This window comes from Morone saxatilis, unplaced genomic scaffold, assembly GCF_004916995.1.
Source record: "Morone saxatilis isolate NCDOM2014 unplaced genomic scaffold, NCSU_SB_2.0 Contig9, whole genome shotgun sequence".
Lineage (NCBI taxonomy): Eukaryota > Metazoa > Chordata > Actinopteri > Moronidae > Morone > Morone saxatilis.
The window spans coordinates 14,403,673-14,429,704 of NW_023340268.1; the positions used below are offsets into that span (position 1 = coordinate 14,403,673).

The 26,032-nt window shown below is 39.3% G+C and overlaps 1 protein-coding gene across 1 annotated transcript in view; it reads right to left on the bottom strand.

The window, feature by feature from the left end:
* kcnh8 (potassium voltage-gated channel, subfamily H (eag-related), member 8) overlaps window positions 1-19,693 on the bottom strand; it is a 49,747-nt gene extending 30,054 nt beyond the window's left edge. The window contains exons 1-3 of the mRNA XM_035681532.1: window positions 19,618-19,693; window positions 4,401-4,634; window positions 507-638 (exon numbers count right to left, since the gene is read on the bottom strand). Of these exons, the coding sequence (XP_035537425.1) occupies window positions 507-638; window positions 4,401-4,634; window positions 19,618-19,693 (442 nt within the window). The remainder of the gene's footprint in view (window positions 1-506; window positions 639-4,400; window positions 4,635-19,617) is intronic.
* Window positions 19,694-26,032: the final 6,339 nt, after the last annotated feature.

Genomic DNA, 26,032 nt, shown 5'->3' on the forward strand with positions numbered 1-26,032 from the left:
TAATCCAGGCAGCAATTACGTTTCCCAGTATGTCTGATTAAACAATTAAGTACTATACAAATGTAATTTCAAGGAGACAGGGTTGGTTTGGAAGTAGCCACAAACCCATTGCACTGAAATATCTGGTTCCTACAAAACTGAGGTGTCACTATAAATAGCAAGAAAATGTTAAGCAAGAACGAGGTGATGGTACACTGATTTTATCACCCTTTTGTTGGAGAAAACAAACTAAAACTCAACACACTGCACATCATACAGATTTAGTGTTAAAATGGAGGCTGAGGTTTGGTTTTGTCTAAAGTTTTGTACAAATTGGTCTAATGTGAAATTGATATATCCTGCCTTGTGGCAGTTAGCAATGGTCTTAACATTAAATCCACATGCTGAACAAATAGTAAACATTGAGGGTTTAATATAATGAGTGGATATTTTCCTCTCTTGGCTGGGAACCATTAGAATATATTCAACAACAACAACACACTTCCCACACACGTACACATACTGACCTTCCTTCTTGTCCTCTTGAATGGTTTTGGCTTTAGTGTCAGTGATGTCCTTAAATGAAGCCAGAAAGAGCACAACGTCGCCCTTCTCATTCTTAATTGGCACAATGTCCAGCAGGCACCAGAACAGCACCGCTGAAAGGGAAAAACACTCTTATTAAGATTATTATCTATTAACACTTTTATACACAATCTCTAAATATATAGATTTACAATGTGTGTGTATAACCAGTGTGTGTGGGTTGTGTGTAGAACAACAGTTTCCCAGACTTATTAGTAAGCCTATCTACAGTTGGAAGTCCCTCGGGAGAAGCAGAGCCTTTAAATAGACCAAGTCGCTGTTCCCCAAGCACAGCAAGAGATGAACCCATCTCTGAGGTCCCATCTCCTGCTAAATAGATTGCTTTTCAGAGGAATTGCAGGTCAGCATGTGTGTTTCTGCACCAGCATTAGTGTGCTTGCGCTGATTATTGTATCACTATTATAGGCTTGATTTATCAAAAAGTTGTTATTGGACACTGATTATTTTTTTGTCTAATAATTAAAGCTGCTATTATAAATATCTGTATGTTAACAATGGATTAAATAACTCTTGTATGTGAACAAGGTTGCTTATTGTGACGAACCAACCGATAATTATTGCAGTTTAACCCCGCTCTACTGAGCATTTTTGGGTCTTTAACCCTTATTGTTTTCTTTGTTTCCACCAGCTAGTTGCTTGCACGACTAGCTGGTGAACTTTAGCGGCTAAAGAGACAAATATTCTTCTCAGGAGTAGATGAGACTAAAACAGAGCTTAAAGGAGATTGAACATTAAACTTACTTTCATCTTGTGGCCAGAAACACGACTCCAGAGAATGCTAATGTTGCTCTCTATCTGCTAGATGTGTACAGTTAATAGGCAACTTTTTCAAGTTCTCCATATCAATATAATAAGGTGATAATCTGTTGATGGTTTGACTCCGAACTATTTGTTATATATAATATATATAATACTAACATGAAAGTTAACTTGCTGGGGTACCAATAAGCTAATCCGTCTCATATTACACTATCACACTATATTGTTCTGTTAAAGGCACTGTGAATTTGGACACAATAAAATACAATTAAGCGGAGCCTGACAACACAGGGCTTTGCCTGACAAGTTTTGAGATGTTCTGAATGGGCTACTGTGCAGAGGATATGTCTTTTCAGTTTGGGAATCTTTATGAGAAGAGCAAAAATTGTGTTGAGCATTTGAGCGTCTCAGGGGTTTAGTTTTGTTAATGTTAATTATTTAATCACATCAAATTTAGTCTCATCCACATCATGCTGTGGCTTATGCTTGGCAGTATCACTGGTATATTGTTTTGCTGGTAGTTTTATTAGACATAGCAGTATTTTTCATGTTTTCCTCTGTGATAGATTGATTATTTAATTATTACCTTATTTGAAGATCAACTGATAGTTTTCATGTTTTCCATCAAAGGGATGGAAAGGGGTGTTTTTCACCACTCCCCCCAAAAGAGAGAAGACAGAATTTGGAGTTTTGTTGCACATTTTGTCAAGATGAATGTCTTCAAAGCAGAGGGCATGGGCTACCTTTCATCTTTCTCTGTTCAGTGTCTGTAAATGAATTGCTGATTAAGAGGGATTTCCCACGGAGTTCCCTCCCATCACTCCCACTCACTAAGTCTTCCTTGCCTGGTGATGACTCAATCACAGTGTTTTTGTCTCTGTATCTGTATGTGTATGTGTATGTGTATGTATGTGTGTGTGAATATCTGCATGTCTGCAAGACAAGGCAGAACTATCAAGCACACAGTGAGAAAAACAGCGTTCCTGATTGCGAACATGCAGCTTTCTCTTTTCTCAGGCTGACAGACGGAGGACAAACCGAGTCAATCAGCTACGTTTACTTTCAGAACACTGCTGTGACAGACGGCAAGAGAGGGATGAGACAACACAAAAAGGCTGAGGCAGGGAAAGAAAAAGAAAGATAAGCATGGGAAACAGTCAAACAAACTGGCACAAAACGGTACTATGTGGAAATGGTAAAAGAGGTGGGAGAAAAGAAAATAGTATTGTCATAGGAGAGGCAGAAGGAGATGAAAGGTAACAAAAGGAAAGTGAAAGGGAACAGAAGGAGAAAAGGAGATAGAGGGGTGTGACAGAAAAGACAACAAAGCAAGAGACAGAGTGGCGTAGGCAGTCACATCTGTGATGGTATTAGCAAAGCTGTGTCTAAGCAAACTGTACTGAGTCATCTACTAAATCTGCTTTATAAATCATAGAAAAATTATAGAAAATTTGAACAACATCTGACAAAAGAACATACCATGATACCTGCATGAGTAATTTTTTTTTTCCCCAAGAGCAAACTGTATTATAAACAACCTTTTCAAGCTGTTAACAAAACAATCTCCATTTAGTTTTGGAGCCTTGGATTGTACCCACACAACCTTCCTTTGCAGATGAAGTTCGCTAAGTTGGTTCAAGAAATCTTAGACTGTGCAATTCAAAGAGTGTTCTGACTGCTGTTTCCTCAGTTAGAGAAACAATAGACCCATCAGAGCTCAATAGGTAAGAGATTAAGAGTTACCTAGCTACCTATTACATGAAAATAGAAAGAGAAAAATGGAGACATGGGTAGATTAAGTGGCACCACTACAAGTTGTTCTAAGTTGTCTTTCAGAAAGAAACAACAACTCTTAAATCAACAAAGCTTTGATCAATGTAAGAAAAAAAAATACACTGCTCCTAGCAACTCAATAAAACAGAAAAGGATGGTCGGATATATACATCACTTACCACTGAATGTTTAGGGCAAAAACATTTAAATGAATAAAGCAAAATGAATTGAATGCTGTTTGAGTATCAGGTGAGGGGTTTGCCCAGATGTTGTGGAATTGCAAATGCTCAAATTTCCATTTTTCTGAGCACTTGAAATATTTCTTGTCCACGCTGGCAAGTCTTGTAAGGTCAAAAAGTCAAGAATGAACTTGATAAAATGATGAAAAGCTCAGAAACAGCTACTAAATGGACCTTGTAGGGGTGAAACTCTTTCAACAATTTGTTTCCAGGAATGAACCTCAATCAAAATCCATTCAAGTGCGTGGAAAATGAGAAAGCTTGGAGTACTGATATAACTGATTTCTCTTGATTTGCAGAAGAATTCACCACCAAACACAAAACTGAATCTACTGCAAGAATGTGAGGCATAAAAGTACAGAAAACTCTACAATAACCATGCAAGGGCACATGGCACCATTCCACATCACAGAAAGCATGTCTCTGCTGATGCCTAGATGTGTTAATTATTTTTGACTCCATTTTGTTCACTGGCCAGCTGGCTAATCAGTAAGGCACACACCAAACCATACCACACCACGGCTAGCTATTGGGCTCAGTGTAATCGAAGGAGACAGGGTTGAGGAGTCACTAGCTGACAGCTATGAAAGTTTAATGTGTCTCAGCGTTAAATAATAACTAGGGGACTTTTGTAACTGATTGGTTTGTTTAATCACCTTTTAATGGGAATGGGCAAATAAAAAAAAGATATGGATCCATTTATCCAGCCATTACTTCATCCACCCATGGGTCCATCTATGTCAATTTAAATGTGTCTTCAGAAATAGCCACAGAGAATTGCCATCCATTTATGGAAATATAAGGGCAAAGTCTCACATGGTAATCGCTCTGTCTGTGCACTCTCTAATGACTTTCTGTGCTTGTCTACTTGCCTTGGTTGAAACACTTAATTGGTAAATGGCAGAGGAAGGCAGTGTTTAACAGTAAAGTGACAAGGAATGAGCACAAAAGAGCAGACAAATTAAATGATAATGACGAAAATAAAGATGACAATACACAACTCAGACACAACTAAAAACATAAAATGTCTTTTCCACTGCTTACCTGTCTTTTTGTAGAACATGATCTCATCCTTAAACTCTTTGCGCTCCTCCAGGGCGTCCTCAATGCTGAGGATGATGGTTTCGCTGGTCTCTGGCCCGTACAGGAACTTACAGGCACAACTCTTCTGCATGACCTCAGCCCGGGAGAAGCCTGTAAGCTCACAGAAGCCATCAGAGCAGTAGACGATGGGAAAGCCCTTTGACACCTGTGCATTGGCCAGGATGAAGTTGCTGTCTGCAGGAGAAAAGGGAGGCAAGGTAAGATGACATGGAGCTGAGGTAATTACATTATTCTCAAGGTTGTTGGGGGTTGGCGTTATGGTTAATTTATTTTTCCTGCGTACCCAGACTTAGACAAACTCATGGATTTCTTTTTAATGTCCCTGCACATAGCACAAGTAATAATGAGTAGCCTAGCTTAGCTCATTTACCAGCTCCTCTTAAAAGAAAGGACTGTTAAACTTTCCCAAAGGCTGTTTAACATATTTTCACACTAAATGCTGTGACATAAAAAACATGGAAACAGGAAAAATACAAAAACTTCGGACCAAACTAAAGTTTGAAACAATTTCTTTTTTATTAGAATCCCTAGAGTTCCCATACCAATCCCTTGACAACAACAGATCCATAGCACTGCAAATGTCTGGCAAAGCAAAATATAAATCATAAAATCATCATTAAAGGTTATATATATGAGATTTAAAACATTAATACAGCAGCAAACAACTATGTGCTGTGTAAATATAAATTTGCGTAATGTCCTGAGGAGAGACTGACACTCTCTTTGCCTGTGTTGCTATCGCAGCCTCTCTGTGGCTTGTTTACATAGCTTCAGTCGAGTAGAGCAGCTGAAATGGCTGTTTTTTTATACACTTCAGAGAATAAAAGATTTATTTCGACCAAAACAGAGTGTGTGCTTGTTAGAACAGTGGAAAGATGAACACAGACTGTTTTGGTGAGTTTCATTCTGTTTCTGTCCACTTTGAAGTTACAGTGATTATGCGTATGGCTATTGATAGCAATATTTTGGATTATTTCTGGTTAAACAAAAGGTCAGTCTCTGTAGGAATCCTTTCCTTAATGTTTTTAGAAATTAGAATAACAGTATGAGCCTGTCAGTGGCAATTGTTTTGTCCCATTGTTTTGGTCTGAGATGCTGGTGCTCTATTGTGACATCCATGTGTGTTAATTAACACAGGTAGGAAAAATTAACATTACCAAGATAGTGTTTTTAAATTTTAATAGACTACGCACGTTAAAACTGCTATATCTTTTTGTCCACTTGGGAGCACGAAAATAAGCTGTAAACAAAGCATTAACATATGTATCACCTTAGTTGATACGACTAACATTTTATCTAAAGGTTGCTTATGTTCACATCCAGCAAACAATGAGCAACATTGACATTTATTTGGAGTTGTGTTTCTGGTCAGCCAACAAGTCCAATATTCAATTTCTTTTAGCTTTATTTTGGTCTCCACCAACTCCTGAGAAAAATATTTGTCTCTTTAACAGCTAAATTCTTGCTGTTTCTGTCTTTGTTAGTGCTGAGCAGGTAGTGTGGGTTTATCATAGATTTTTGCTAAAAAGCAGCTGCATAAGAGCATTAAGAATGAACCAAACATTGGCCATAAAAAACAAAAAAACAGTGAGCTGAAAGATGCTAAAACGCTCCATAACATTCTCTGTTGTTTGGTCAGGTTAAGAAACACCTTTCACATTACACAATACACTCATTTGATATTATATATACTGATAGGAGCAGCTTTAATGACGTTTTCAGCAACATGAAAATTGGACATTATGATTACAGTTCCCAAATGAAATGTGGCCAGCTCATCTAGGACATTGTACCGCCAACACTCTGGTTTTGAGACCACTGCTTTAACCTTTCAGCTACCACCACCCACTTTTAAAAACTTCAGATAATAAAAATGGAACCAAATTCTACTGGTCAAGGAGTGCCCCTATGACTGTTTCACTGAATCACTCTCACTAGCCACCTGAGCTAAAAGTTGACTTTTAACACACAGACACAAAGGCTTATGGGATCCTCAGCTCATGTTGATGAAGGCCTGTGTGGGCTGCAACATGAAGGTCATTTACCTCGATAAATTACTGATGTATCTGTAAGCTGAAGAGCAATGGAATTTTACTCTTAAAACTCATTCCCTCAAGTCAAGAAACTGACCCTGAATTCATAATACTTTCAGTGAGAGTTGCAGCGAAGAGAGGTTATGTGTTAAGGAGAAATGTTGATAAAGAAAAGAGTGGAGAATCAGTGGGGAATGTGCTGGAGTGATGAGAATAAAAACACAATCACATTAGAGCTGAAGTCTATCACAATTAATTAGCCTATTTGTGTCTAGCTCTAAATACGTGGTTGAAGAGGACCAGCTGTTTATACCTGAATCCATCTATTATGGGACACACACATGCCCATCCACACAAACAAACACCCACAGTGCCAGTGTAGCATAGAATGATGCTGAGCTGTTCTGATAGACAGCTAATGTTTACAGTACAATTCCCATTATACAGGACAGTTGATTTCTGTGGTTCTGCAGATTCTATAATGTGTGTGTGAGGAAATTCAGAAGGTGTAGGTGCGTATTTTTGCTGTAATTTGAGAAGCAGTAAAGCATACTGAAACTAGCCCTTTAAGTTTCATAATAACATGCATATGCATACACACTTATTATAAAAGTACATGAAGCATTAGCAATTATTCCCAATGCATTCAGGAATACCTGTCTTCAGTATGATTACAGTAAATAAATGAGTTACACACACATTATGTCACACACTAGTATGCACAAACACACTCAGTGACGTGAGCTTGTTTATAATCATTGCTTGAGACATCCTTCAAAGCGACTTGTTTAATTACATTGCATTACAAAAATCAATTTTCTGCATCAAGAATTCCTTTGTCCACCAACCTCAATGTTTAATTGTTTTATGTTGTACATCAGGCTTTGTTGAAGGAAACCACCTTAGATCTGAACTAGGAATACAACAGCAGAAAACAAAACCCTTGTATGTTTCCCTCTAGCTGAATGAGCAACATGTTCCTTTTTATAATCCCATTCAGCGACAATTGCTTCTGCACGCTTGCTGGCACTCGCTAAAAATTGTGACTCATGTCACTTTCAGGAATGTGGAACATTGATTGGGAGAGTACACCCTGACATTATGTAATAGGGAATAAAGGTTGGCTGTGGTTCATTAAAGCTTGGGTATTGTTTTCATAATTTCTGTTGTTTATACCCAGCACAGTATTTGCTCAGATCTGGGAACATAGCAGCATTGAAAGTTTGAATAACTTGGGGTTCGAGTCTGGCCATATGAAAGAAACCAATAATTAATTCATCCGTCCCTCAATATTTTCTGTCTTCCCCAACTTGTCTCTGGCTCTTAGCCCCAAACCCTTTCAAACTGTGTCATAAATGTATACTTTTATTACTTCATACAATGCTGAATAATTTCCTAAAACAGTTAGACACACTGATCAGAAAGGACATTTTTAGGGGGGAGGGGCGTATTTCAAAGACAGATTTGGTGCTCTAGTGAGTATTTACAGCACCAGGATGGTGTATTTGGGTTTGACTCAAAATAAACTACAGTGGCCATGTTCATCGTTATGAAGAAACATCCTTAACGTTCCCTACTGCAAAGGTGTGGGTTATTTATGTGTTTTCATCTAGTCTAGATGGCTATCAGGTTTTGGCTACATAACAAATATTTGTTATAGGATAGATTAATGGTTGTGTTTGTTGTTTTTAGATTTGGTAATAATAAGAAAATATAAAATATCACCAAACGTATCCCTTAAATGAGAGTTACAATTTAGAACAACTTGGGTCTTATTATCAGATCCATTGGTTATGATATACTGTACACAGAAAAGAAATTATAGTGACATCACAAACATGCCTTGTAACCAGTTTATCCAGATTATCCACCATTTTATTTGGAGATAAAATTGAAAGTGAGTGTACATTAAATGTTTATAATAACTCACTGCAAGGGGAAATTGTGTTCAACTGTGATGGATGTTTCCAATAGGTACTTGTTTTATATTTCACCTCCATTTTCTCCTCCAAATAGCTTGGCTAACCTCACCACTCATGTTTCTTGTCCTATCTGACTCCTTTTTAGTGATATCTCTTGGTGCCCACATCTCAGCAATTAACTTGGTTAGTACGATCTTACAATTACCAACAGTACTGATGACGACCAAACTATGAAATTCAAACCCAAGTTGGTATAAATTGGAATTACACATGTTTTTGGAATCATAGTGAACATAGACAGTGACAGTGATACCCGCTAACCAAAGAGAAAAACACAATGAGAATGTCATGTCAGCTGTAATACTCTGACTGCGTGGCCCAGACAGATGGTCAGAGCGGGTCTCAGCATTGGGACCGGCTGTCAGACGCGAGGCCCCTCAGGCTCGGGGTAAGCAAGAGAGAGACCGACAGGGCTGCTGGCCTCTCAGGGAGCTGGAGCAAAGGCCTGCAGCCTGTCTGGTGGCAGCTCCCAGAGCAACAGAGGATGGTGCTGACAGAAATACACACTATGCTGTGTTTGACTGTGGATTACTTTGGTTGGATAGAATTGACAGAGATGCTGTATATTGTGTGTAAAGTATATATGTGTGTATGGAGGAGAGGCAACGTGATGGTAGCTTATATATTGTTTTGTGATGCAGATTGTACCACTTTAAATTCATGCTGACTGCATAAATGGACAAGCAAGAAAAACATATTGTCCTCACTTGAAAGTACTAAACTGATATACCTTATAAATACATTTCCATACTACAGATTACTGTGTTATAGTGATTTAACTTCATACCTTTTACAAGCACTGCTCTGAAGACAGAAATTTGATTTGATTTTTTTTATTTGATACTTCAACATAGTCCCATGTGTTAAAACCAAGATTGAAAACATAATTAAGACAAACAAAAACATAGTCTGTCTTTTCTCAGCCTTTACAGAGGAAGTGATGTGTTTCCTGGTTACAAGAACAATGTGGGCTGCTATGGAGTACATTTATAAGTAGAATGTATAATTATGTTAACAATAACAGTAATTCCTTTTATTATCACAGCGTGTTGGGCCTGTGCGCCCTGTGTGCCTAAGTAATCAAAAGGAATCAATCAATCAAGAAAAGAAAAACAATTGAATGAATTTTAAGAATGATCAGCACGACCATTGCCAATTTTAAAGGCCCTAAAAATGTCATGATCACAAACTCTTCTGACAAAGTTTATTATTAATTATTAATTATTTAATTTTATATATTTTATTATTTCACATGAGAGATTTGAGCATTTGTTCTTTTTGATTGATATAAAGCGGGTGAGACTTTGTTGGAAAAAGGTGACGTCCCTTACTTCCATGCACCAATAAGGATTTAGCAATATCTAAATCAAAATCTAATGCCAGTGTTGTTGCTTATGATGACAGGCCACTGTCAATCAAATCTGATCAAACCACACTTACACTATCCTAAGGAAGCCTAACTGTTTATTTGAGTGTTATATTCTTTAAAAAACTACACCTACGGATGCTTTTTTTAAACTTTAGCTTCAATTGGTGTTCATTTAGTCACACATATTTAATGTTATGCTTACGTTTTTTTAACCAAGTTTTTAATAAATTATTTCTTGGTTATTTGATAATCTCAGCAAAAAAGGTTGACACAGAACAGGATTTTTATTTTCTTAACCTCTTGATATCTTTTTTACTTTGTCCTTTATCCAAAGTCCGTCATTCTTCTCTTTCTCTACCTGTCTTTTCTCCTCCTTGCTCCTGCTGTCCTACTTTCCCTGACTCCTTCCCCTCGTCCTTTGCTAATGCACTGGCATTACGCCCCCCAACTTGCCTCCCCGATCCTCTAATATTCCTACCTTTGCTCCCTTCTTTCCATCCCTCCCTACCTGTATATTCCCCTTCTCTCTCAACAACTCCCACTGTGTTTCGCTCTATCCCTCCTTCCCTCCCCTGCTTCCCTATCAACCTTCACTCCTTCCTTCCCTCCCAGCTGTTCTTTATGTCCCTCCTACCATTTTGGATCTCTCCACCTAATTACTCTCCGTCTCCTCTACCCTTGAAATTCCACCAGACTATCCCTCTTTTCCCCGATCCATTTATTTCTTTCACTCTTTGCACACGCTCACCTTCTTCCCCACAACCTTTACAAGAGCCTCATCTGTCTGCTTTTACTATCCTTCCTCTGCACCCCAAATCGCTAAAGGAAAAGTCTGAATCATCTCACCTTCTGAGTACTTTTCAGATTTCATCTCACCGTTTTGTTCATTTATTTTTTAACTCTGGATTGTCTCTCCTCTTCTTCACCTCTTCATCACCTCCCATTTCTGTACTGTATTTCTCTCTCCATTCTATATTTCTTTTGGCTAATTGCTCCGGTGTACAAGCCCATAGATCATCTCCCCTCATGCTCACACTACTGCATGACAGCTGCTGGAGAAACCCCACAGGGACACGTAGAATAGGAGGAGCGGAGGAGGAAAGATGGAGACAAAGAAATAGAGAGGGAGGGAAGAGGAGGAAAGAGGGCAGGGAGAGCAGAAAGAGAACAAGGACGAAGAAGAGAGATGGTTACAGAGGCTTCTTATGCAATAAAAGTTAACTGAAGTGCCTTGTAATTGTTGTTGAAGGAATGATTTGCATAGCATGTGTGAACTATTAATACTTACAAGTGTAATTATACCATCAAAACACCAGCATAAGACACATGTTTCCTCTTCTCAAAATGCATTATTTTAGGTGGTTTGGGAATTGGTGTGTTTCCTTATCATCTGATCACTAATTAACACGACTAAGATGTTTTCCTGACTAGTGACCCTTTGTGATCATCCAAATAATTCCCTAAGAAGCAAATAGTATTGTTATAGCATCACAGTTGGCATCCTGTCTTTTTAACAGTCGGCATTGGTTTCTTTTATCACCACATTGTTTCCCCAATTATCTAAGCTAGCCTCATGGTTCTATGGATGGCAATATTGTGGTCTAGGTTGAAAAATCTCAATAAGTGGCTTGAAAGAGGACAATGTTGATTTTGACTTAAATTGCTATGAAATTCGGTACAAATGTTCATGATGCCTATTGGATAAATCCTAAAAATTTTGATGATCCACTGATGTTTCACGTAGTGCCACCAGCAGGTTACTTGTCAAGTGAAATATATTTGTCTACTATGGATTGGCTCAAAAATGTGTATGGACATGCATGGCTCACAGAAGATGATTCCTAGTGATGCTGGTGATCTCCTGACTTTTACCCTAACACCACCAACAAGTTGACATTTTAAAATATATGGACAACTGTTAGAAGGATTACATTTGGTGGATTCCTTCCAACAGGATGAATAGTGTGAACTATAACCATCTGATGTTTCCTCAAGCATCATCATCAGGTCAAACTTTCACTTTTCCCAGTACTTTGGTTTATGACCAAAACAGATGACATTCTCATCAGCCTCAGCTATACTCTGTGTTTAGTGCTCACTGGCAAATAACACGCTAAACTAAGTTGGTCAATATGGTAAACCTTAAACCTGATGTCATTGTGAGCATGTTAGCATACTTATGTTACAATTTGTATGGGTATGTTTTCAAAAACAAAGACAAACAACCTGTTATAGGGTTTTAGGTTGGAAGATTTGTTGAAATTTCCCTTCCCAGCAGGTCAGTACAATAACTAGATGGTTTAGAGGAAAATGTAAGGCACAAACTGTAGCTCTCCACAAAAAATGGAGAGGTGGGGAAGAGGTGAGTGTGTGTTCGAGGTACCTTGTCCACACAATGCTTTGTCCCAGATCTGTGGTTTTAAACACACTCAAAAATGCTCTGTATGCACTTTCACCAGCTCCTAGACAGCCCCGTGACACCACCTAGAGTAACCCCTGAGCTATTTATGGCACAACAATTCATATGATGGGTGAGCAAGCGTGAGGAAGCAATGGACACACAGAGAGGGAGAGAAAGAGAGAAAGAGAGAGAGAAGGAAGCAGAAACCGACAGAGAGGCACAGCAGGGAGAGCAAGAGATGGATGGCTTCGCAGGTGAGAAAGTGAAAGATGAGGGGGATGTGGAAGGGTAAGGGGAAGGAGAAAGGGAGGCTGACAAATATACCAAGGCCGACATATGAGGGTGGGAAAGGGACAGAGGGTGATAGGGTGATGTGAAAAGTTGAAAGTAAGTGAGATGGAGCTGTGAGAGGTGGAATGATGAAAGATGGAGATGGAGTGTGGTAAAAATTGGCAGGGAAGTGGAGAGATGGATGGAAAGACCTCCTCACCTCTTTGCCAGAATTCATGCAAGCTTTTAAGAAACTGCTACAGAGCAGTCGCCTAACTACAAAAAAGTCACTCTGGAGTTGCCATGGTAACCACCGGCACACACTATAGCAACCAAGGTTACAACTCTACAGTTTGTCTTAGCAATGGATACTGAAACAAATCAACACATGGGATTATGAGACTAATGTCACATACCAAAGTTCCTGTACTGTATGGACAAATTGCAGGTTGTTTATCAATTATTTGTAATTTGTGTTGTAGTCTGAGCATTTGCGCATTTATAAATGTGCACACACATACAGAACACGCACGCACAGACTCACACAGTCATTTAAACAGTAGTGATCCTCTCAAACCATATAACTGAAGAGAGAAAATCATTAGACAAATCCACCGCCTTAATCACTTCTGTGTCTCTTTATCATACAATCCCTCAGGCACTAACCAACTAAAACATATTACATTTTTGTAATTTGCAAGCCTGCTTCCCTGCTGTTGTTTTTTTCCCCTCTATCTCTCTTGGTCAGTATCTTTTTCACCTTCCACTGTTGAGGCCCCTCTAAAATTTTCTCTCTTTCTCACAAAAGCCAATCCTCTTATTTGAAAAATTAATTGAGTCTAAAAATGGCCGACTTGGCCGAGACTTCCGCTGGTGAAACCCCCGTTTGTCGATCGTTTTGGACAGGCCATTAGAGATGGTGATTAGGGGAGGAATCTTGCTAATTGGGTGGTTTAACAAGGCAGAACGTCCACGGTGATGGGGAAACTCTCAAGTCCCAGAAGTTTGGTGGAATAGCCGAGGTGCTCGCCTCTTTTAAGTAACAATCAAGTCTAGTGACCTTACAGCGAAGACAGCGTTTGCCTTCTGAGTCTGTACTGATGATGTTGGCTGTGTCTTCTTAACTGTATACTTTGTCAAAGCCTCGTTAAAGCCAGTGGATACTGCTGGGTTGCTATTCATTCAAAACACTAATTTACATTTTATAGACTTAGCCGATGCCTTTAGCTATGTTGGTTTATAGCGAGCGAGTACACAGACGCTGACAAAGGAGACATCTAACTGGTGTTGTTGTAGGAAACAGCCTATTTCTGATTAATACAAATTAAAACATGTTGTCTTGAGGCACATATGTGTACACCGTGGAGCAGCAGGCAGCTATTTTCAGCACAAAAAAAAAAGACTATACTACATGGACAAACAAACAGCAGACAGACGAAGTTAGCGACTATCTGGTGAAGCATTTAGCTGAGCCTGTTATATTATATAAGTCTAACACTGAGGAGAGTGAATATTGGATTTATATATATTGGATGCCTGAAACACAGCCTCAAATGAATCTGTTATGTTGTTACTTGTCTGTTGGATGTGTAAATAGGCAACCAGCAACAAGTTCACCTTAACAACTGGTGATAATATGTAAATGTTGTTGCACCTCTCCCAAGTGGACAAAACAAACAATTAATGAAGGTTTGAATAATAGAATAAATAGTAGTTCATGGTACAAATATAGTGTCAGCTTTTTGCTAGCTGGTGGTAAGTCAGTTAGTTTGGTGAAGTGTTTTGGGGAACTATGGCTAGTGGACAGATAGCAGTGGTGGAAGTTACTTAAGTAAAAGTAGCAATGCCATAGTGTAGAAATACACTACACTACAATTTGTTTATTATATTTTGTACTAATGCAAATTAACCATCTGAGGTTATTTAATTGATGTAGGCCTAATTGGAGTAAAAAGTACAATATTTGCCTAAATAAATGTAGTGGAATAGAAGTATAAAGTAGCAGAAAACTCAAGTAAAGTACAAGTACCTCAAAAACATGCTTAAGTGCAGTACATAAGTAAATATAAATGATAGATAGCACGTTACCAATTAGCTTACTAGCAATGGTTTAAGTAGGCCTGTAAGCTGTCACTTCTTTCAATCTGGAATGTTCTGATGAAGCAGAACTTGATTACAATTTCTTAAAAAAGAGGTCCTCTGTTTTGTACATTGCTCACTGCGATATATCACAGTGCCATCCTTTCTGTTTGTTTTTACCCTGAAATAAAAACAGTCTCAATATTAAGTGGGCTTTGGAGAAAATGGGAACAGCAGTGCCAATACACTGGCAGTAAGTGAGAGCCCCTCTGCACCCTGCAGCACTACAGTCAATGATGATTGATTACTCCCTCACAGTCTCATAACTGCACTCATTACTTCTTTCACAGCCATTCTCAAGCTGAGGACAACATTAGACCTGCCTTTGCACAAGTTAGCATAATCAGATGGTAAAATAACAATGTACTAAATGTCTATTAAGGGAAATTAAAGAGTTGTTTATGTGTTGGTCAATGAATGAAATATGTAGTCCTGGATAATCCTGGGTTAAGTCTACTTTAATATACCTTATTGAAACATATGTGCATCAGCATTTGGTCTGTGGTCTTTCAAACTCTGTAATTAGTTCCCTGGGTTTTCCTGCAGGTCATAAGGTTGCTGGTGAGACTGAGCCATAGGGACAGCCACAGCATATCTGTCTTCTCTGAGGAAGCAGGATCTGATAGCGATGGCTTCTTCGACTGTGTGAGATACTCGGATGAGTTTTCAAACATTCACCTGGCAGTAAGTGGTAATCACGAAGTGGGATCCCACAGCCACTTTTTAACAGCTTAATTAGACGTGCTGCATTTAAAGAAAGCTAATCAGTGGAGAGGAAACTTCTGCTTTACTACCCTTATGCTCTAAGACGGAGACAGCTGAGCACACACACACACACACACACACACACACACACACACAAAGCTACACACACACACACACACATAAAGTTCTGTGTCACAAACTAACAAAGTGCTGAATGCTGCACACTTTTTTTCTTGCTTCCTCCACTGTGTCTTCATCTTTCTCTACTCACATACAGACCATCACCCACCACCCCCAACCCCCTCTCTCTCTTTCATTCACAGACACACTTAAATACCAACTCAACACACAGCTGTTCCAAGTCTTGGCATCAGTGATCGTGACAGTAATTACCTGCCTAGTGGAGGTGGAACAAGTGTGCGTTGAGAGAAAATAGCTATCTGGAAGAATAGCGCAGGATGGGAAGCACGCAGCACACACTGGGAGACTTTACACAGTCCTCTGCTACAACTGTTCCACCAAACCGTCTGCTTAATTTGGCAGAGGGACAGTACGACAGTACTGTCTTCAGCTCCCCAATGAAGGCTATCATTGGCTGACAGAAAGTCAAGTCAGCAAGTATTCTGGTGATGAGACTGCAGCAATGGCTTCAGTTCAGACGTATTAAATGGCAGTTGGATGCATTTTAACCACACTTCAGTGATATAACCATCTACAAAGAAGGCCAGTTATACAAAGGAACTAAGGGTCTTCACTCTAAATTTATATTTCCATGCTTGGATAAAAAGGTGAAGAAAATTATACTTCTAGAGGATGAGTGTGTATGATTTTGTGGCATTTAGCTGTGTAGTTGCAGATTGCAACTCTCTCGCTTCACACTTCCCTTCCATGTGTGAAGGAGAAACAACGATGGCCACGAAATGCGTGAAAAACATAAATGGCCCTATTTCGAGACAGTGTTTAGTTTGTCTGTTCTGGGCTGCTGCTTATACATGTCAGTTCAACATGGCGGCCTCCAGGGAAGGCGTCTGTAGATATAAAAGGCTTATTCTAAGGTAACAAAAACATAACTATTCTTATTTTCAGGGGATTATACTCTAATGAAAACAACATTATACACATTATAATATCATACATCATTTTGGTCAATAGAACCTCCTAAATATTACACACTGGACCTTAAATTTTTGTTGATTTTAGAAAAAATGACAACACACTTTTTGATAGTTGATCAACTGCTTAAGGCACTTTTTAAAACTAAAATGCAAAAATTCACTGGTTCTAGCTCCTCAGTTGTGACAATGTAGTGGTCTTTTATGATACAAAAAAGTATGCAAAAGTATGGTTTTATGCAACAAACGATTCATCTAGAAAATAAACAATGAAAATAATGCAGACCCTAAATCTACATATACTTCAAATTACTACACTGTGTGCTAAATGACTATGTGTGATTGTAATGAGCAGCACACCACTAAATACAGCTCCAGTGTTGGACAAATGATAAAATTAGTCACCTGGATGGCGCACTGTCTTAATGATGACAGAAAGTGTTAAAGCACTCTCACACAGTCCTCAAAGTGCAGAGCTACAGACAAATTCTGTTATTTTAGTTACAGTACAGGCAAACAAGAACACACCGATCCCAACACAGCGATCAGAGGTGTTTCTGTCTGCCAACCAATGAATCGACAAAACACACAGTGAAACACACAAACACTGTTGGTCTTTTAAAACGTCATGACATGTGCTGTGAGATGACTTTGTGCAGAATAAACTAAAGCAACAAGTCAGCTGTGAGATGCTGTAAAAATATTTAGAAAATCTGTGTATTTTCTGCCTCATCCTCCAAGGAATTCTGAGTAATTGCAAAGCTGCTACTGTAGTTCCTTCACACATGGCAAAAATAAATAAAAATAAGCCTTAAACATCTAATGTCTACTCTTATTTGAACTATTTAAAAGAGCAAGCACAATGCATTTGGTATCTTCTCACTGCTGGTAATTTAATTTATCCTGAAAGTTTGCAGTAATTGCCTGTCTCTGTAACCACTAGGTTATGTCTTGAAAAAAGCCTGGGTCTGAACAGGGAATAAAATCCCTCTCTTTATGAGCATTTAAAGGTTTAATCAATTTTAAAGGCCACCAGTGAATGTAAAAAAAGAAAAGAAAAAAAAAGCTTGTCTCAGTGTACAAATCAGATCAAGTTAAAGACTTGCCTACTTTCACTTTCACCCATTTATCATGCACTATCTCCAGGTCCCACTCGCCTGCCCTGGCTTTGGATGACGTCAAAGGGGATCACATGGCAGTGAACCCAGCACCTCCCTTATATTTGCTCCTGGCCGGGCCATCAGACCCAATTTGTCCCGTCAAGCTCCACTACCTCTTGTCTGCCCAATCTCACAGTTCAGATCTAACGTTAATTTCCTCTGCCTCGCCGCTCAAAGACAAGCCACTTGTGCTAGGCACCAGTACTCGAATTCCCTTGTGTTACAACAGAGCTCCTGCCCAGGCAGCTGGATGTTTGTTGCCACTTGATATATAGCCTGCTCTTACTCATACAACGGTGCTCAACCAGTGAATATGGGGCCTCTCTGGGTTGTATAAACGTACTGGACAAAATGGAGAATGTCCCAATGAGTAGGGTATGAGTGGGGTCAGGTGGTGAGTTTGGGTTGGCACTTAATGCAGGATAAATCATTATCACTGAGGACAATGATAAAGATTTTAATAATAAGAGGCAAAGAGTGAACAAAAATAGCACAGCTACAGTAAAACTGTGTTTTAAAAGGTTGCAAATGTTCAAACATCAGTAATGACACAAAATGGGCTGTTTGTATGTGTTTTTGACAAATAAACAATATACAGTACTCGTCTTTCACAAATATACTGTACCAACAACCCACTATTTAGATGCACTATGATGGCATGTATAGCTGCAACAACTGGTCGATTAATCGATTGACAGATCTATTTTTGATAATCAGTGCCAAAATGTCAAACTCTGGTTTCAGCGTCTTAAATGTGAGAACTGGTTGCTTTTTCTTGTCTTCACAGTATGAACTGAATATCTTGAATATCTAGGCTTTGGGCTGTTGGTTGGACAAAACAAAACATTAAATGACATCATATTGGTCTTCAGGAAGCTTGTTTTCTGATGTTTTACAGACGAGACAATAGAGGGCTGATAATATAATAATAGGTGTTAGTTGCAGCGCGGCTGGTACATTATATATCAATTTTAATAAAAGTGAAAATGAAATAAATTCAAGCCACAATTTCTAATTTCCAAGAAAATCTATCCAAAAATGCATGCCTTAGGATGTGCATGGCTACCTAAACATACAAAGGGGACTAAGACTTTAAAGTCAGAAAATGAGTTGAAACTGAGCAGAAAGAGAAACAGGCCCTGAAACACTGCTGATTTCTAAGATTCTGCCAAGAGAAATAGAGACTGCTCATTATGAAAAAAGAGACTACTAAGACAAGACAAGGGTTCAGACAAAAGTTGTCGTTTAGAAATGCCTGTGTGTGTGCACAGGCCCGAGGAAAGACTTGCTGTAATGCCGCCGACGACCAATTAATTTTGATAAATGCGACTGCTGGTCTCAGACCAGTGGGAGGACTTGTCTGCCAAAGAGCAGAGATAATAAAGGTTAACCTCAGGGAGAAATGAGGCGCGGACAACAACAAAAAAGTTGGATTTACTCAGGTGTGTCCACAAATATATGTATCAAATACATGACACAGGCTGCAACTTGTGAACAAGTCGTCCAAATGTGTGGTGGTGTGCAGATGAGAGCCAGTGTGAGCTGTTAACCCTTTGTCGCTGTCTGAGGTGCTGAGGTTTCAGCACCGCGGACAGCGACAACCTCAGCCTGATAATGGCTGTGGGCGCTCCTCGTTTTCCTGTCTGGTCCTGAGACATGAAACAATTCGAAGTTACCTTGAAGTTAAAGTCTATCTGAGCAAAAAAAAAAAAAAAACAACGGGTCCGAGCTGTCTGCTGCCCTGATGTGTACATTTAATTGAAAGGCCATTCAGCACCATGGGCAACAAACCGAGGAGCCAGGATTCTTTATTTGATATTTGCAGGTGTTAGGCTTTTAATCTACTCAAAGATCTGCGGGAAATAGCCTGCAGCCTGCTTTGTCAAGCCCCTTACAAACCAGAGAACACAAGCCAATCGAAATTAAAAACTATTATAGCTGCTAAAAAAGATGAAGTGTTCAAAAAACAATTAAAAGCAAACTTACGAGTGCCATCAAAACGTGTGGCTATAGTGTCCAGAAACGTGTTCTGTGGCGCTAATAATCCCTTCATCACAGGCATTTTCCCTGCTTGATATCGAAGTCCCCATCAAAGTTAGTGAAGAGAAGGTGCAAGTTGGTCAAATGTGTGAGGTGCTCTCATTTAAGCTGCCGAACCTACACGAACAAGGAGCTTTTCGGTCAACTCAGCACAATGCAATCCCTAGTCGGTGGAGGTGCACGCGATGCGCGCACCCGCGCGTCTGGAGCTTCTGTTGCGTGTGTAAATGACAAGGGAAGATGAAGTCCACAGGTGCGGTTCAGGTAATAGCCAGGGACGACCGTGAGAGAGCGAGACTCCCTGTCAGCGATGCCATTATTGTGCCGCTGGATTCAATGATCATCTCTCCACAGCGCGCAATGGTGGGAGACATCAATCACCCTCAACAACTGTGATCAAAGCGCGAATGGGGGAGCTTCTCAGTGTGGAGACACGGTGACATCACAAGTCAGAAACAGAACTTCTATTTTCATTTTGTTTTGTTTTGGGTTTTTTTCTTCTCTGGGGCTTCTTAGAGAAGTCAGGTTTTAATCAAGTAACGGCTTCACGTCCGTATTCACAGGGGCCCAATTACACAATAGAACAATGGCAGCCAACTAATGGCTCAATTGAATCCAATTAAAAGCAGTGCACATGAAAAATTGTTTTTATATAACATGGTTACCTCTGACCTGTTTTACGACATTATGCACTCTATAGCAAATACAACCCTGAAAAGAGTTCAACAGATTGTCTTTAGACCTAATTACAAAAAAGGCGGTGCAAAAAAATTGTTTGTCCAGGCATCATGCAAAAGTGCTGACAGACAGACAGATATGGAGAGAGAATAACAGGAAGACAAAAAAGGTATCATTTGTTCCTCGTTTCTTCCTTCAAGTACGCAGAGGATCTTAGCAGCAGTTGAATGAATAAAACTGAAACTAAATGCAGTAGTTGCACAACAGAATGCAGAGTAAATGCTTCCTGCAGATGCATGGCTCATTGTTGTTTTGGTTGTATGACTATCAATCTGTCCACGCTGCTCTCTCAACGCACACACACTACCTGCCAGCAGGCGCACAGCTGGCCACAGTAACTAAAGAGATATCGCGCCATCTGATGGTGAGAATAAGGCACGACCGGCATGGAGGCTATGCGTTAAAGGGCTGGAGTCAAAATACCATGAGCAACACAGAAATGTTCAGCAGACCCATCAGTTGCACCATAGCGCCCTCATGTGGACAGTGAAGCCCTGAACTGCAGTGCATAAAAGAACACTACTAGAATAACAGGTGTAAATTTAGCTTCATATATGTTTACAATTTATCTATATTTTTTTCATCCTGATTGTCTATACTGTAATTTTACTATTTGGTTTATTCTGTACACAAGCCATCTCTCTCTCTCTCTCCATCTCCATCATCATCTCTTCCACCTCTCCACTCTCTCCTCCCCGTGCCTCCTCTCCTCTGCTCGTCTCCTCCTCCTCTCCCACTCGCTCTCTCTCTCCTCTCTCCTCCAATCCCCGCTGGTCAAATGGATCCCTTCTCTGTTCTGTCCTCATCTGAACTAGAATGTTCTAAGGATAGATGGTGTTGACTTTTTGGTGAAACTGGCAGAAACTATTCACTTACAACAGACTCATAATCAATAAGTTCGATGCACAAATGTTAGTTAGATCACCATAACAAGAAGAGGTTACCACCAAGCTTGATAATTCATCACGTTGATTGACGGTGAGGTACACCAGTTGGTTTATAAGCAAATCCTCCAAGAAATGGTAGGAGGCGCAATTCTGATGTAATGATGGGAATAATGTGGAAAACGAGACACAAAATTCTCAAAATTCTGCCTCAAGTCATCGTAAAATCCCACTTTGCAAACCAAACTCTCCTCTTTAAATCCAGAAATGGGATTGCACCCAAGGTTTTGCAATCACAAGCCTCATGTTGCAAGTGCAAGACACCTCCAGCAAATAACAACAAACTTGGAGTACATTCACACTCACACAAGTAAAACAAAACAGGCTAATTTAGGTCAATCCCATTACCAACAGTTCCACAGCATAAGACTAAATACCAAAAGTCATGCACTGCGCCTCCTACTCCGATCCCCCACAAAAGTGAAGCCACTATTATGTCATTTAGACAAAGTGAGGTCATTAGGTGCTCTAAGTCGGACTGCTGTGATTCATATATTACCTAAATGGCTTCAAACAAGCACTGAAACTGTATGTGTCCACATACACTAATACAAACACATACAGGATAAAGAGGCACGTAAGGCAGTGTGAGACACAGAGATACACTTCCATAAAAGTGTCAGCTAATAAAATTAAAACAGACAGCCAACGCACAGCAATACTTCACCTGAGTAATTAAGTGCTTAATGCATCATTTAAGCCTGATCACTGCTCCAAATACACATTGTGTGTGTGTGTATGGTGTGTGTCATAGTTAAATTCGTAGTGAAGTGACAGCTGAGTCAAAGTGAGTCATTGTTGCTCACAGTGTTACATAAATGAGACTCTTTTTACTTAAATCCATCCGTTTATTGTAGTCATTCAATCATTTCTCAGTTATTTAACTCGCTGACTCAAAGCTGATTTGGAGCAGGGAAGTCCTTTAAGATAAATAAAATACAAATACAGTACTCAAGTAAAGTACAAATACCTTTGAGTAATAATACTCAGTAATATCACAGTCTAATATCATAGACTAGGTAGGCGTTAGAGAAGCAATATGAATTCAACATTGTTTTTAAGCAGAAGCCTTGATAAAACTAACCAGGAAGTCTTCCTTGTAATCACAGCTTTATTTTCATAGCACCTTTTGGATAGACCGCAGCAAAGCGTGGTCCAGCCACAAAAGTCTGTCCCTGACTGTAATATTCTACTGATCTTCTACTATTTGAAGATATTTTCTGGCCAAACCAAAGTGTAACTGGGACCACAGAGAATTGCAGATGAACATTTAATATCCAGGAATTCACATTATAGACAATACCACTGACTATCCATATAACAATTTGGCCACAGTTTATCAGACTGACCAGACATGGCGCAACCACATACTAGGTTTTGACGTCTTGTTAAAACAAAGACAAAAATGCAAAAAACAAAACAAAAAAAACCCCAACAAAAAACAATCAAAACACTGACTGAAATAAAAAAAGAGTAAAGTAAAATTAAAGACGACACTAGATCCCTAAAATCTATTATTACAACATCAAAGTGTATTTTTACATTCACAGTGTAATGTGCTCTCAGTTACTTAAAAGCTTACATTTGAGATTAACTGGCAGAAGACTGTGGCTGAGTCCTAAATACAGCACATGTATCCAAGCAAGGATGACTTTTAAAAACAGGGTAAAGTTGGAAAGCACTTTTTTGTGGCTATACTCTGGAATTAGGAATTCATATTTTGAGTGAAGGAAACAGACAAGGATATAATTGAGCTTCATTGTAAGATATTCTGTGACAAGCAGCATGTGTGTGGAATTGATAGGCGATTATACACAATTTTTCTGATTGCATCGTTTTTGTTTGTGGAAAATTTGAGACAATCACAGTGAAATTTTCTGCAGCCTTTGATTTGCTCTCAGCCATTTACTCAATCAGATGCCCTATTTTATACTACCACTAGGGGTCGCCAGAGAAACCTTCAAATTTTGCACATAGGAGCTTTTACATACACAATGTGTTTACAAACATGAAGGCAACATATATAAAACCCCTTCATTACCCTCAATCAAACCTTTAAAATTTCATCAAAGATTAATCAAAATGTTAACATTAGTGCATAATTACAAGAACTGTAATGATGTTAGTTTTTACCTGCAGGGTATGTGAATTTTGTTTTGGATGAGTGATGTGCTGCTCTACTGTTTCAACTCCACTCCTCTGTCTCTAGTTTCATTATAAACATTCCTGGTTAAACTCTAATCTAATCTGGCCTCATGCCTGTATAACATAGTCATGCATTCATGCTTTAAGACTCCCTCGCTGCCTTGCAAAGGCAACACTGTGCCGGCATTTTAGCTTAATGGTTTTTATGATGCCCACTGGTGCTATCTAAGAAGTGGGCATGGCTGTTTAAATATATGGCTATAAGTTAATTTTCCACACATATTTGACAAAGCTAATAGCCCATATTGTATGTGCAATATGTGCACAGCCACATTCACACACACATACAATCACACTGTAGTCATTATCACACTGCACAAGCCCTCTTAATGCAAGCAATATAGAAATGTCACAACATATCACGCCCATATCCCCCTTTATACCCAATGCTTCCACCCTCTGTCTATAGTCCTTTATTCTGTCTTCTCATCCTTTTCTCTACGAAAAGCTCAAGCCATTTTTTCAGTCAGCCAAAACAAAAACATTTTTTCAATCTAGTTTATAAGGAGGACACATCTCACATCTGATCCTGAGCTTACAATCTCATCTGAAATCTGGAGGTGCCTGCATTCAAACCTCTTTTGTCAAAGACTTTCTGATTTGTATACATACATCAAAAAAATACCTTAACCCGAGGCTACGTTTTTCTAAGCCAGTATTTGATACCTGTGCAGGTACTTTAACACATAGAGGAGCATGTACACACCCCAGATCAGGAGAAACCTGAGGAGAGACAGCTGCCTTCAAGCCTGGCTCTGGCACAATGTCAGTGATAAGGTTATTGTATGGATATGGTTTCTGGGTTAGGGTGTTTCAGATTAGAAGTATGACAAGGACAGTGGTGGACAAAGTACTTAAGTAAATCTACCTAAAGCAATGTAAAAATATTCCATTACAAGTAAAATTTCTGCATTTAAAATCATATTTAAGTAAAAATTATTATTATTATTAATACTGATGCATTTAGGCACAAGTAGCATTTTATTGTTATGGTTGGTCCAAATAGAACTAGTTTTACTACTTAACACATAGTTCAGAAGTGTAGTCCAGTGGTTCCCAACCCAGGGACTGAGCCCCCTTCAAAAGGTCACAAGCTATATTTAAGGGGGCGTGAGATGATTGAACACATTTGTATTCATTTTGATCATCAATGATCTTTGATTTTTTGTGGAATATTCAATAATTTCACCTCTTTTGGCCTCAGTCTAGAGGAGAAATGACGCTGGTTGAACTTCTAACAACTCATAGGGATCTGAAATGTGTTTCAGGGACCCAACTAGATATTGTTTCTAACTAAGTAGTAACTATAGCTGTCAGATAAATGCAGTGGAATAAAAAGGACAATATTTGCCCTATAATAGTGCACTAGAAGTATAAACAAAGCATGAAGTAGTGTAAAATGAAAATACCTAAGTAAAGTACCTCAAAACTATATTTAAGTATAGTTCTTGAGTGAATCTACTTTCCACCACTGCACAAGGAGATGAAGGTGTACATTTCGAGGTGACAGATCATTTGTGTTAGGGTAATGTGTGTGTGTGTGTTTGTGTCTTAGATTCACGTGTGTGCCTGTGTGTGTTTTGTATTACACTGTGTGTATCAGATTGGGTCCATCTGCTGCAAACTGAACACAAGTATGCATGAGCAAGAGAAACAGAGATATTTAATACTGAGTGTTGGCAATCCATTTCCCCTTTAACGCTCCAACATGATGCCTCCACCCATCTAATGGCAGCAGGCTCACTAACCATATCATGAGTTTATAATAACCACATCACATCCATGGCGAATGAGGTGGAATGAAAATCTAACCTAATTTGGAGAGATACACGACTGTGTGAGTAGTAGGGTGTCCCCTGAGATGAGGCTGCGATTGAGGGGAGCCGTGTGCTGCACTGGTAGCATGCTCTGTGAGCGTGTAATGGTCTTAATTATCATTTAGCATGCCAGCCTCATTGACGACGTATCAAGCCAGTGATAAAATAGTGGAGCAGAGGGTGACAGAGAGACAGAAATGTGAACATATCAACACTTAAACGTGCAAGCACACACAAAATAGTACTCAATATCTCTAAAACACACACACAAAACAGTGAACTTTTACAGCAGCATACCCGGCGGTGCAATTGGAGTGATACACATGTACACACACACATTTCCACCCAGCTGAGTGACATCTCTCTCTCTGAATTAGTCACGATGAATGATGTGTAACCAGCCATGACACGTTCTGGCTGGGGAGATAGCTAATTCACTTTGTTTATTTAGTCAAACGTAGTAGAGCATGCTCTCTCTCCCCAAACATACACTCTCATTGCACAACATCCACCAGTCTACGTGTAGAAAGAGACAGACCCATAACCACCCCGGTGTAACATTTCATGGGGCAATTCTTTGAATCTTATCTGCCAGAAAGAAGGATCTCTGACTCTTCCTCTCTCTTTCTTACTCACACAGACACACAAAACACACAC